The 13,154-nt window shown below is 42.9% G+C and overlaps 1 protein-coding gene across 2 annotated transcripts in view; it reads left to right on the top strand.

Annotated features, from left to right (window-relative positions):
- LOC147234690 (neuropilin-2-like) overlaps window positions 1-12,208 on the top strand; it is a 116,856-nt gene extending 104,648 nt beyond the window's left edge. The window contains exons 17-18 of one of the 2 annotated variants that reach the window (XM_086145296.1): window positions 8,827-8,886; window positions 10,406-12,208. In XM_086145296.1, coding sequence (XP_086001422.1) covers window positions 8,827-8,886; window positions 10,406-10,734 — 389 coding nt within the window. In that variant the 3' untranslated portion in view covers window positions 10,735-12,208. Of the gene's footprint in view, window positions 1-2,744; window positions 3,564-8,826; window positions 8,887-10,405 lie in introns of those variants that run through there. The other variant, XM_086145297.1, reaches the window with a different exon arrangement.
- Window positions 12,209-13,154: the final 946 nt, after the last annotated feature.

Raw genomic sequence — 13,154 nt, forward strand, 5'->3', positions numbered from 1 at the left:
CAACTGCTCATGGTTCATCCATGATGGGTTAAATGCAGAGAAGGAATTTCCCGCAAGAGATTATAAAAGTGTAATTAAAAAAAGGATATACGCAACATGGAATCTGCAAAAAGGTGGATTCCCTGTTCATCCCCTGCATAATTCTGTACGTCTTGTGTGGCCAAACAAAGCAGCACCACTGGAAATCATTGTTGATGTTGCACAGTGTGCTGAAGTCCACCCAGCGAAAGGTACAAAAAAGAAGAGGACATCACGGCATTGGTTTAACCGGGAAGAATTCTCCTCCCACATGCTGCATTTTTAATGATCACCGCCGTCTGCTGCACCAATTCTTTCTTTGAAAGTACATTATCACCAGCTCCTCTGCCAACAGACGTGTTTGTTATTGTCTGAAGCAGAATGCTGAACTGGGGAGTGAACTCTGACCTCTGCACTGCCCTCTAGTAGACATATTGCTCCACAACCACGGCAAGTGAAGAACGCATGGGAAATATCCTGGCACAGACGCTTGACGAAGTTTGAGACAGAAGGATTTACGTACGTAACATGAGCATAAACGAGCCTTGAAGGTGAAGTGCATCCTGACAGCAGTGAACTTCTGGGAACAGATGTTTGGATTCTTTGGTTCGTCACCCTCGAAATGACCTCCTCCTTGGAGCCATGTGAGTCATTCCACCCTATTTGGCCGGATCATTACAAAAACCAACGACAGAGGCCGGAATTGTCATTCAGAGAGCGCGAGCAGGTTTCTGAATCTCCGTGACCGGATTTTCATTGCAGTTGAACTTTTGTCTCCGAAACAACAGGGACAGAAACGTTCCAACGATCCCGTGGCGAAACGTACACTGAACTTTCTTTGCCGATTTCTTTCCGTTTTTGAGGGCCTGGCGCGAAAGACTCTTCCGCTGATCCCTCTTCAAATCTTTCTGCCGGGTGGACCTTGATAAGTATTGGAGATAACATGAATAATTCCTCTTCTTCACCAGTGGGTTAGAGAACGATACGAGTCCATTATCCATTGTCACCAATGAGGATGGGTTTTTGTATCCATTGCGACCAGGAGGGGTGTGGTGCGGGAGGAGTGGATGGGCCCGTCAACGCCTGATTTGAAGGGGTCCGGGACTGAGATGGCCAAGTTAATTTTCAACCCGGTTCCTTGAAAGCAGCGCAACAAAGACCCCTCCCACTCCAAAAAAAAAAAAAAAACCTCAATATAAGCAACCGGCGGAAATCTTTGGCACCTGAATTGTTGGCGGGATGTCCCCACGCCGCTGTCAAATTTGAACCCCCAAACTTGTATGCCTCAACTTAAAAAGGCTTGCCGCTTTCCTTGAGGTTCTCCATCACCCCTCCCACGTCCTGCCATCATTTTCTCTCCCTCCACCGCTCAGGTTCTGCCTCTCGCCTCCCCCTCAGCCTCCCACACCCCGCCCACAGCCTTTCTCTCTCGGCTGGTTTTCCTTTGTCAGTGAGTTGACAGAGTATTGAAGTTTCAGTCGAACACCCCTTTAATGCGGGATTAAAGATATCATGGCGGCATTAGCTCGCCCCCCCCACACCCCTTGCCAACCACCCCACCGCCCCTCAAATAACGCCTTCTCTCTCATCCTTTCTGTAATCCCCCGCTCACTACATCTAATCAGGTTCCTTCATTGTGATATCGCCCCACGATACAAAAGCCTCCGCCTATTGACAAGGCCCCTGCATCCGGCAGTCACACCCCAAGCCCGCGGCATGAGCCTTTGCGTGTCCATGTGCAGCTAACGCTTGCAATGTTTTTGCATTAACTGAAATCACACAGCAAGGAAATTTAAAAAAAAGAAACAAAATCAACATTTCCTGTGAAATTTAACACTTTTTTTTTTTTTTTCTTGCTTTCGTTGCCACGCTAAGCGAAGTGCGGCGGATTCAGCTCTGCAGTTGCAGCTCTGCATCTCAGCGATTGACCGTTCCCTAAGCCCTGTTAACCCTTAGAGCCAGCGGGGCCCATTCCATTGATAAATAGATAAATAGATAGATATTTTATTGATCCCAAAAGAAATTCTGTTAACATCCAATATGGCCAATATCCAATGCTGCTGTTGATGACACAATCACAAAATGTGATTGACATGCTGATGCTGCACCTTTTGTCAAGACATGTACCACGGGTTATTATTATTTCAGGATATAATATGTGTTTTGGCTTATTAAGACATTATCACACATGTATTTTTTTTATCAATTTACAATCGCTAAACACCGCTGCTGCCGATCCACGGCTCCAGACGTCACCCATGAGAAAAATTTCCAGAAACTCAGTAGTCCTCAACTCAAAACCAGATTATTTTGCAGGTCGGCGATCATGCCCCCATCTTTATTGACGCGATTTACTTCTTGTTCAAGACAGATAAGTCCAAGACAAAGTCCTTTATGGAAGAGCTGGAAATCACATCCCCGCGGGAAAAAGACTTAACAATTGCCTTTAACTTTAAGCTAGTTAGCTGACATGCTAACAGCCAGGAATTGAAGTGCAAGGAAAAAGTTTTCTCTACATTCTTAGAAAAACAGTTCCGTGCATTTTGCCGTTCCAATCTGTTTTCATCCTACCGGGTCGAGGATTCCAAAGCTTGGTTGCTAAGCGAATGGGTTTCGCGAATGGTCAATTAACAGCTTTTAGCTTTTAAAAGAAACACGGCCCTGCATGCCTGCCTGTCTCCCTCCACCCGCCGAGCCTCCCAGTAATGTCTCCTCCTGCCCTCCAGGGGGCGCCATATCTGGGATGGAACCCACAGTAAATACAGTGGCGGTGCAGAGCGTCCCTGCCTACTGGTACTACCTGTTGGCGGGAGGCGGCGCCCTGTTTCTGCTGGTAACCGTAGTCGCTGTGGCGACGCTGTGCTGCCGCCGGTGCCACTGGGCGTCCAAGAAGACCAGCGGCGGCCACCATCAGGCGGTGACGTCGGTGACGTACCGCAGCGGCCAGCACCCCAGCCAGCAGGGCCACTGCTATCGCAGCCAGAACCCCAGCTACAATCTGATCCACGAGCCGGCGCAGCAGCCCGCAGGCGCCGGCGGCAGGCCCGACCTGGAGCCCGCGCTCATCATCAGGCGGGCCACGGACGACAGCTGCGATTCCCAGTGTTGAAACCCTGACCATTTTTTTTTTCTGAACCGCCGGGGGGGGGGGGGGGCGGAGCCTCCCCTCCGCAATCATGGAGCCAGCGCGGATTGGCGCGATCGCTCTTTCTGGCGCTGCACCGTGGACGTGACACTGCACTTCCTGTCGCCCATGGGTGATTAAAAACTGAACAGGATGCACCTTTGCTTCTCGCATCCTTGGAGATTGTTGAACTTTAGCCGCCAATCAAAACAGACAACAATTGCAACAGACTGGTACCGTGAAACACCAGAGTGGGTGTGTGTATGTTTGTTTGTGTGTGTGTGTGTGTGCGGGGGTTACGGTCTCAATGACCCCCCCCCAAAAAAATCCCCCAGTCTGACATGAAGGAATCTGCACAAAACGCAATGTAAAAATTCAAAAGCGCTATTTCTTTGTGGCTGAAAGTAAAAAAAAAAAAAAAGGGGGCGGGGTTATAGGACGAGATTGACAGCCACACATCAGCCTGCAGGTGGGGGGGGGTGGCGGAGGATGATGCATCTTATTTTGAGAAACACACACAAACACGGGAGTATTTGCACGAACTTTCATAACTGGTGGCTTTCATAACTGAGTCTTACGCTGATACTTTATTCATTCTCACACACACACACACACACACACACACACACACACACACACACACACGCATGCGCGTTGTTGCCGTGATCCTCAAAACCATTTCCTCATATTTAGGAATGTTTTCGCTCTTGGTGTTTTCCACCTGGTTCGCGCCCGAACTCTTGATGAGTTTGTCATGTTTGTCAGTTACATTTTTGATGTCACGTCTACGCGCACGTGCGCGTTTGTTGTTCCAGCATCTGGCATCTATAAGATTCATTGCATTCGGCTGCACCAGGTTAGCTTGTGGGATCAGGGGTGGGGGAGGAGCTGCACTGTTTCTATCAATGATTTACCTGCTTAAAACCCACCCAGTTGTAATAATATGTTTATGTTTTTAATCTAATATTACATATTAATACAACAATTCCCCACTGAGGGGGTGCTACAATGCACCAGCACCCCTTTGGAAACAAATATATATGTCAGAAAACCTAGTCAAACAATTAGTTTTGTCGCGTTTCTTCCACCTGGCCTGTTGTTCACCCTGAGCTTAGCGGCTGTAATAGGAAGAAACCAAGAGGCTAAACCGTACTCAAACAATGTAAAAGAACAGCTCTCAAAATAATATATTTATATATCCTATAACAATAATAATGATAATAATAGTAATAAATAATAATGATAACAAAGTAAAAATGTTATTTTATTATTATAACCATTACCATTTTTAATAATAATAATCCATTATCTTGAAAAATGAAGTATGATAATCGTAATAATAGTAATTATAACAGTAACAGTATTATTTTTTACTGTTGATATTGTTGTCATTGTTATTCTTGTTCTTGTTTTGTTGTTAGTATTATAAATATTATCTGACATTATGACATAATCGTCTTCCTCTCCTTTTGTTAAATAATAATGTTTATAATTCATTAATTGATATTGTATGTCAATATTATTGTGACAAAAGGAGAAAAACAAGACAAAATTAACAAGAGATGCTGATATTTCTTATATTTACATATAAAATTATGACAAATTTGTAAATTAATGTGATAATAATCTACGTTTAAAAAATCAAATTATACTGTTAATGCTGTATAAATCTTACATTTGAAAAGAAAATAAAATTGGTGACAAGTTGTTGTCCCTGGGGTGTAGTATACATTTAGTATACACTTAAACATTTAATTTACATCTCTTACCCAATCAACAATTCAACAGTTTCCTTCGGGATAAATAAAGTTGTTCTCATTCTCATCAGGAAACTTGATCAAACAGAGCCTTATCTTAATTAAGTGTGCCTATAATACTACAACTACTAATGACAATAACAACAATTATAATAGTAATATCATATATTAGAAACACATTATCATTATCATTATTATTATTATTGTTATCAAGATCCACATTATTATTATTATTATTATTGACATATTGTTTGGAAGATCCCCAGGCGGACCTCAGGTGCCATGTGAATATTCTGTTGAAGCCACACACACACTCACACACACACACTCACACACACACACACACACATCAATACCCTCATTTTCTTTGTCATCCTCGTCTTTCTTACCTCCATCACAAATGCTGTCCGTTGTCTAAAGAGAGCAGGAGAGGGGTTCTAGTCTCTCAGTGGACAAGGGCCCATGAAGGGAGCCCCTCAACCCCCAAAGAACCGCCTCAGAGATGGATGCAGATGAAAGAAGTTAAAAAAATAGCGAGAGAAAGAAAGCATTTTCTCTTCTCTACTTTCTCAAGATAGATTTTTTTTCTCTTCTCACGTTTCCTCCAAGTGGATGGCCTAGCAGGAGGTGGGTTCAGGGGGTTAGGCTTCGAGGGAGCGATTGTTTCCAACACAAAAAGCACATGAAAGCAAGTCTTTATGGTGGTGTGATGGAGACATGCATTGCTCTTCCAAGCATGCGAACGTGCACGCAAACACACACACACACACACACACACACACACACACACACACACACACACACACACACACACACACACACACACACACAAGCTAGCTTGTGTAGCTCAGATGGTTGAAATCCAGGGAAAGGACCCTCTGATAGCGCGATCGAGGATCGGCTTTGAGGAACCACGGCCTTTTTCCAGCTAGATGTTGGCGGCCGTCTGCGTCCACCAGAAAAGAGAGGATAGAGAGATAGGAAGGGACAGAGGAGGGAACGAGGGCCCACGACTACTAAACCGCGCTACTAAAGCAGATCCATGCTAATAGCTGAAATGATCTGATAATAACTTTGCTATTCATAAAGGACATGACAATGGCATGACTAGGACGCTAGCCTAGCTAAGGGTCAATGGAGATTGTTGGAGAAGCTGAGTCTTAAAAGCTAGCATTACTGGGGTTAGCCTAATGCTAACTGTAGGTTAAAAAAAAAAAGTTTTGAGCCTGTTCTTAAAGAGGGTGAAAGTTTGTGATATAAAGGTGTAACAGAGCATATACATTTCTCATTTTACATCTTTTTATTTCTTTTTTCTTTTTGACAAATCTTCATTTTTTTGGAGTCGCGGCTTATTTTTTTCTTTTTATTTTGTGAATGAAATAGTATACTATTTCATTGTCTTTACTTTCTGTCATATTTTTTTAAATCATACATTTTTCTTAAGATGATTTCAACTTTCAACTTTTAATGTGGTTTATTTTCTATTTTTTTTCTTTCGTCAACATGCAGTTGAGCGTAACTTCTGAGTAATTCACGTGCATCTTGTGGATTTCCAAAAACATTTGTTGCTTTATTTCCACCTGATTCCATGTGTTTTCTTGATGTTTTTTTTTTTCCATTTTCTTAATTTATCATGTGTTTTTACAGAAACACCCCATTGTTTCTTATTTCTTGGGATTATTCTGGTGTTTCCTGAATGATTTTAGATAATTTTTTTACTTGTGCCAAAGTACCTCCCTTCGCCCCCAAATGACATCACATCCATGTTCGAACGCCATGCTGATGCTTTTTTTTTGTCACATTATCCCACATTTTTCCATTTCTGCATTTTATCACATATAATACATTTGGTTCTTGTAGCCAGGCGCCTTAATGCCGATCAATACGGCTATATTTATGTTATGTCTCCTCTTCAAACATCCAACTGTTATCTCTCCGGGACCTTTAAATCAAGCACCCATTAATATTTCTAATTAGTTAATGGAGCAGATTGCATTCATAAAGCCCAGCGGTAAGCATTTCTAGCCCGTGGGGGCGGGGGTGGGGGTCCTCTTTTTATTTATTTATTACGGGTGGAAGCACTCTAACAGGTCCTTTAGCCCCCTTCCCCCTCAGACGCTAGATGCCAAAGAGCCGTCTAGGTCTTTGCCTGAATAAGAAAAAAGAAAGAAAGCCGCGCCATTTCAACTCTTCTTGGCTAATTGGTGTCGGAATGGGGGTGGGGGGTGGGGGGTGGGGGGGGTGGAGTTTTTAATCTCCTTTCAAATCTAAGCGTTGATTCATCTCAGGATCCGAGCCCACGGGGGAGGTGGGGGGGATCATTAGAGAGTGTTCAACAGCCGTCCAAAGAGTGTCCGAACATCTTTCCTCTTAATCCCGGCACTCCCCCTAGCTGTTTTGATGTTTTCCTGAGAGGCCCCGCACCAATTTAAGCTAAGCGCTAACGTTAGCACGGCGGGTTCGAGCGGGAGTCAGATCGGAATCTAGAACAGACTGTCAACGACTCACGCACGCACTTTCACCCATAGCACATTTTAAGCATAGCTGGCTAATGGGGAGTCTTTTTCACTTCCTGTTCGGCTGCGCTTTCACTTTCACTTTCACTTTCACACCAATTGAAGACCATTCAAGCACTTAAAGCTTATCAGCTATTGCACAAGAAATTATTTAGACTGAATTTGATTAATTTACATTTAACCACTTTTATTTGAATGCAATAAATTGGCCATATAATCTTTTTCAAAGTTATACTTCCTTTCAAAATTACAGGAATTCACATCATCAACACACGGGATTGTTTGCTTCATGCAACGTAAGCGCCCCGCCAAGTGAGGGAAACCTTATTGGTATCAAGCTAGCAGTAGTGGCTCATGTGTCAGCTTTCTTGTGGAGCTGCTGGCCATCTGAGCAACGCTACACCGCGTCTTTATTTTGGTTTTCCATGATGGCAAATACCTTTAAACATCACTCGATCGCCATTGTTCTAATGTATTTTATTTAACCGGTTAGCCTCATGCTTTACCGACAGTGGCAGTAAAGGAAGCGCCCTGATTTTGATGAGTTCTTTTGACTTCCTGTTTGGCTGCGCTTTCACTCGACGACGACGATCGAACGCCATTAAACCACTTGAATGCACCTTAAAGCAATCAGCACCTGAGAAACCATTAAGATTGAATCGGATTCTGTTATCTTAGGATTTCCTGGGTGTTATTGGTCCACCAGGTTAATCCTAAGAATTATAAAACGCCTTTTCGGTGTAATTAAGTGGCTAAATCACCTCTTTAAATGCCAGCCTTTCTGTCAAAATAAGAGAAAAAAACAGCCTCTTCACTCTTCCTGACAGTGTCGTGACGCCGGAGGAAGTGAGAAGTTTGCGAAAACTGATTACTAAAGATGCCGGTATTCAAATACCACCTTTTAGAAAAATAGGAAATGAGGCTCCATATCTTTTTTAATATCAAACAAATAATTTTTTTCATGAAATAACCTACGGTTTCTGCAGGTGATGTGTTTATGTTCCCCTCCCAGTCAGCTTGTGGATAAATCATTATCAGATGCAAGGGATATTGCTTCCTCCTCCCATTCTTCCGCCCTCCTTTTCCTGCCTTTTTTTTCATTTTCTGATTGGAATGTCAATTTCCTCGATTTGAACCAAGGATTGTTTTTTTTTTTCGAAGCGTTCGTACCCTGGCGCTGTCACAGCTCTCCGGCTCTGGGAATGAAAGCACTGTGTATATGATGATAATAAAAAAAAAGTTGTATTTTTTTTCCACGAGAGGTTTTGTCTTTTTTTATGATTATAACTGGAATTGTTTGTATAACATCTTCTATATATACATATATACATATCCTAATTCTTTGAAATCAGACTAGCTGTATTAATATGGCTCTTCTCTCTCTCGCTCTCCCTCTCTCATTTTCTAACAGATCTAAAGCCCATGGATTTTGAAACAGACCCTGCGTTCAATAAGCCAAAACACAACAAAGGTGAGATAATTTTATTTAATTTAATTTTCAACTATTTATTTATTTTATTTTATTTTATTTTATTTTATTTTATTCAATTTTATTTTATTTTATTTTATTTTATTTTATTTTATTTTATTTTATTCTATTTTATTTTATTTTATTTTATTTTATTTTTACTTTATTTTATTTATTTTATTTTTTTGTTTAGACTTTTTTTTTCTACAATTTTCGCTTTCTGTGAATCTCACTCCAAAAATCACACTAGGAAGTGAAGCAGCCTGTAGAGGCGCCGCTGGCTCTTTGCATCACCTGTGATTCCACCAAAAGGAACCCTCTGGCGGCTATGACAGACAGAAACATTGTGCTTTGCGTGAGGGCAAAGAGCGTATGCGTATGTGCTAGTGTGTGTGCTAGTGTGTGTGTGTGTGTGTGGGGGGGGGGGGGGCATGTCAGCCAGCGTCCCCCTGCTTTCCTGCTATCCCACCCTTTCATCTTTCATGGCAGACAGAGCAAAGTAGGCAGCTTCCTTCTGGCAACCAGAGCAATGCCTGTCTGTAACAATCACGACTGTCTTCCAGTGTGTGTGTGTGTGTGTGTGTGTGTGTGTGTGTGTGTGTGTGTGTGTGTGTGTGTGTGTGTTTCTGCAAATATCAGTTTGTATCTGTGTTGCTGTCTGCACCAAGAAGAGAGTAAGCAAGAAATGGCCTTTTTTCCCATTTTATTTCCCGAAAGTGTAGGTCAGTTTTCCTGCCCTGAGTTGGCAGGATGGGACATTTCGCTGCAAGGCAAGGGGGGGAGGGTCCAGTGGCCCAGGGGGTGGGGACAGAGACGCCACCATCCCATCCAGATTCAAATACCGGTCACATCTTTTACAGATATTGTTCATGTAAAAATTCCGTTTAAGCAAGTGGTTGTAAGAACAGTTTAGAGCTAAGTACAGGGAAATCAGGGAAAATCCGAACAACAGGTGAGAAACTTGTGTATCTGAGAAGAACAACATAGAACAGAAACAAAATTAGGAACAGGACAATATAGAATTAAATTAAAACAGTTTGAAAAATATTAATAGTTACATAGTAACAATAGTAATCTTAATATAATAATTATTATTATTATTTTTGTTATAAATGAATAATTATTATCGTTATAGAAATAATGATGAAGATAATTTGATGACAACAGATGATAATAATAGCTTTGTTAATCCTAGAAGACTGGAACTCTAGAACTCTACTGATAAAAGTAATAAAAAAAGTGATAATTATTATAATAAAGATATAATAAACAATATTAACAAGAATGATGATAATGATATGAATGAATAATAACAATAGTAATAATGATATGACTAACATTTATTGTTAGAGTAATAATGATGATAATGATATTATGGAAAATGGTGATGATGATAAAAACAATCATGATGATCCTGGTTATGATAATATGATAGCAATAATCATTTTAATAGTAACTTCAGAATAACATTTTCAGTTTTCCACCTGGCTGAACTTCTTTCTTCTTTCTTCTCCCTCCCCAGAATACGTTTTCCCCGGTTGGCAGTCGCCTTTTTCCACCCCGCCGTCCTCCAACGCAGACTCCCCCGCCGTCACCCTGGTGTCGGAGAAGGTGAAGGACAACGCCTGGCTGTACACGCTGGACCCCATCCTCCTCACCATCATCGTCATGAGCTCCTTGGGCGTCGTGCTGGGCGCCGTTTGCGCCGGCCTGCTGCTCTACTGCACGTGCTCCTACAGCGGCCTCTCCTCGCGCTCCTCCACCACGCTGGAGAACTACAACTTTGAGCTCTACGACGGCATCAAGCATAAAGTGAAGATCAACCAGCAGAGGTGCTGCTCGGAGGCGTGAAGAAGGAGGAGGGTTTTTTTTTTTTTTTTTTTCAACCCCTCCCTTGTTTCCCGCTTCACCCACGCACTGATGTCCAAAGGGGCCGAGCTGGAACCCGGAAGGAACTGACCTTCACCTGCCCTACGTGCTAAGAGGCCTAAAACAGGAGGAGGAGGAGGAGGATGGTTCCGCCCCCTCCCTCCGCCGCCGCCCTCCACCCACATCTCCTCCGCCTGCAGGAGAGAAGCCTGCTTGATTCTAAAAGCCTGTGAATGAATGAAGGAATGAATAGCATTGAATTAACGACGTATATATAAATAAAAAAAAAAAAAGGACGATTCGGAAGTGGTGGTGCGGCGAGGAGGGTGGGGCAACGAAGACGTCCTCCTCATCCCCGACGGATCGGAGCGGGTCCCCCGTGACTGAAATCGACACATATCAAGATGCCTGCCCCCGCCCGACCCTCGCCCGCCGCAGACTTCTATCCGACCGTTAAGAAAAGGGGGAAGAGGACGAAGGTTGAAAAAAAAAAAAAAAAATTTATTTATTTTACTTTAGATTCCTTTTTTTTCCCCTTCTCTGTTCGTTCTCTTGAGTATGTTAGCGTCCCCCATTCCCCACCCCCGCTCGCTCCTTATCTCCGCCGGCTTCGTGAAAACCAGTGGCTTTAGGAAAAAAAAAAAAAAAAAAAAAAGAAGAAAAAAAAAGTGACCGTTTTTGTTTGATTTTGATTTAGACGTGCGTCTCTCTCGGTGGGGGCTAGGGGGCGGGCATAGAGAATAGAAAAGCCAGTTTCGGTTCGTAGCCGCCCTGTAGGGTTCTTACTTTTCCCTATTCTTTGTTTTTGTTTTTTGCTTTTAGATTTAATTTAGCATCGTGTTTGAGCTCCATTTCTTCTGTATCACGTTGCTCCCATCGACCAGAGGGCCCAGAGGGCAGGCGCACCCCAGACGCCCAGCAGGGACGCCACGGAGTCGCCGTTCCTCTCCTCTCGATCCTTAAGAGTTTTTCCGGATCCGCTCAACGTCCCAAGTGGACAAAAAAAATATAAGCTTTTTGTTTTTTGTTTTTTTTTCAATTGCAACCTATGGATTGCCAAAGAGCTGCCGTGCACGGGAGGGAGGGTGGAGATAGGAGTGGACCCGCCCTTGCGTCTGAACGCTCTTTGACCCCCCCGCCCGAGCACGCGCAGAGGAGAGGAGCGACTCCAGAAACGAAGAACGGAGGTTTCCTTGGACACACAATCGAGCCTTAAGCTACTATAGTAAACGCTGTATCGGAGGACAGCCATTGAGGAGGGACGGTGCCGCTGGAGGGGACTGATTCACACACACACACACACACACACACACACACTCACACACACACACGGAGAGCGAGAGAGATGACAGCCGACAAGCTGCGAGACTGGAAATGATCAAATGATATCTTTTATTTTAGTTTCAAACCCATATTTTCTCTTTTTTTTATTTTTTCCCCCCCAAAAAAAGAAAAACGTCGCCTGTTTATCCTTTAAAAATGTCTAGGAGAGAAAAGACAAGGCGTCAGAGGAGGAGGGACCTCAACATCTGCAAGACCCCTGGGCTCAGACATCTACCTTACAGGATGAATAGTCATGTATACATATATATATATGTATATATATAACAGGAGACAATAATACAATGGTTGTATGTCTCTTCATGATGTATAAATGAGAAGGTGAATCTTGTCTCCATATGAATGAGTGTGCATGACTGCGTGTCTATGACAAGAAAATGAGTAAATGTTGTATATCTCCATGATGTGTGAAAGGGTGAATATTTACTTCTCCATCTGACCTGTGGATGAGAGGATGAATGGTTCTGTCTATTTGATGTGTAAATGAGAGGGTGAATGTGACAGACAGGGTGAATTTATGATGTGCGAATGAGTGAGTGAATCTTTATATCATTTATATGTCGGCCTGTGAGCCCCACCTCTCGATGAGCAACATAGATGATGAATGTCTTCATTCAAAGAAAAGAGTCTAGAAAATTGTCACTCAGCGAACGAACCATTACAACCATTTCTTGTTTTTTTTTGTCATTGTTTACAAGTAAATGCCGTGGGGGCGGGGGGGTCTCAAGCATTCGTGCGTCGATTTGAAATGCCGTCGTGCCCCAAAGTAAAGGTGAAGAGGAGGTCATAACTTTGGCTCCTAAAAACCCTCTCTCTCTCTCTCTCTTTTCTCTCTTACTCTTTTGTGTGTATATATATATATATATATATATATACAAATGGACATTAAAAATAGTCAATTGGAAAGGTGAGCAAAGATGGACCGTCAGCTTTCACGACATCTGACTGTTTTCCAAGTGCCTTGGAGCTCTCACTTTATGTCTGTCTCTCGTTTCTCTCCCTCGCACACACACACACACACACACACACACACACACACACACACACTTTCTGAACACAAC

Source organism: Fistularia commersonii, chromosome 4, assembly GCF_037954325.1.
Source record: "Fistularia commersonii isolate RoL2024-O1a breed Wild chromosome 4, RoL_Fcom_v1.0, whole genome shotgun sequence".
Lineage (NCBI taxonomy): Eukaryota > Metazoa > Chordata > Actinopteri > Syngnathiformes > Fistulariidae > Fistularia > Fistularia commersonii.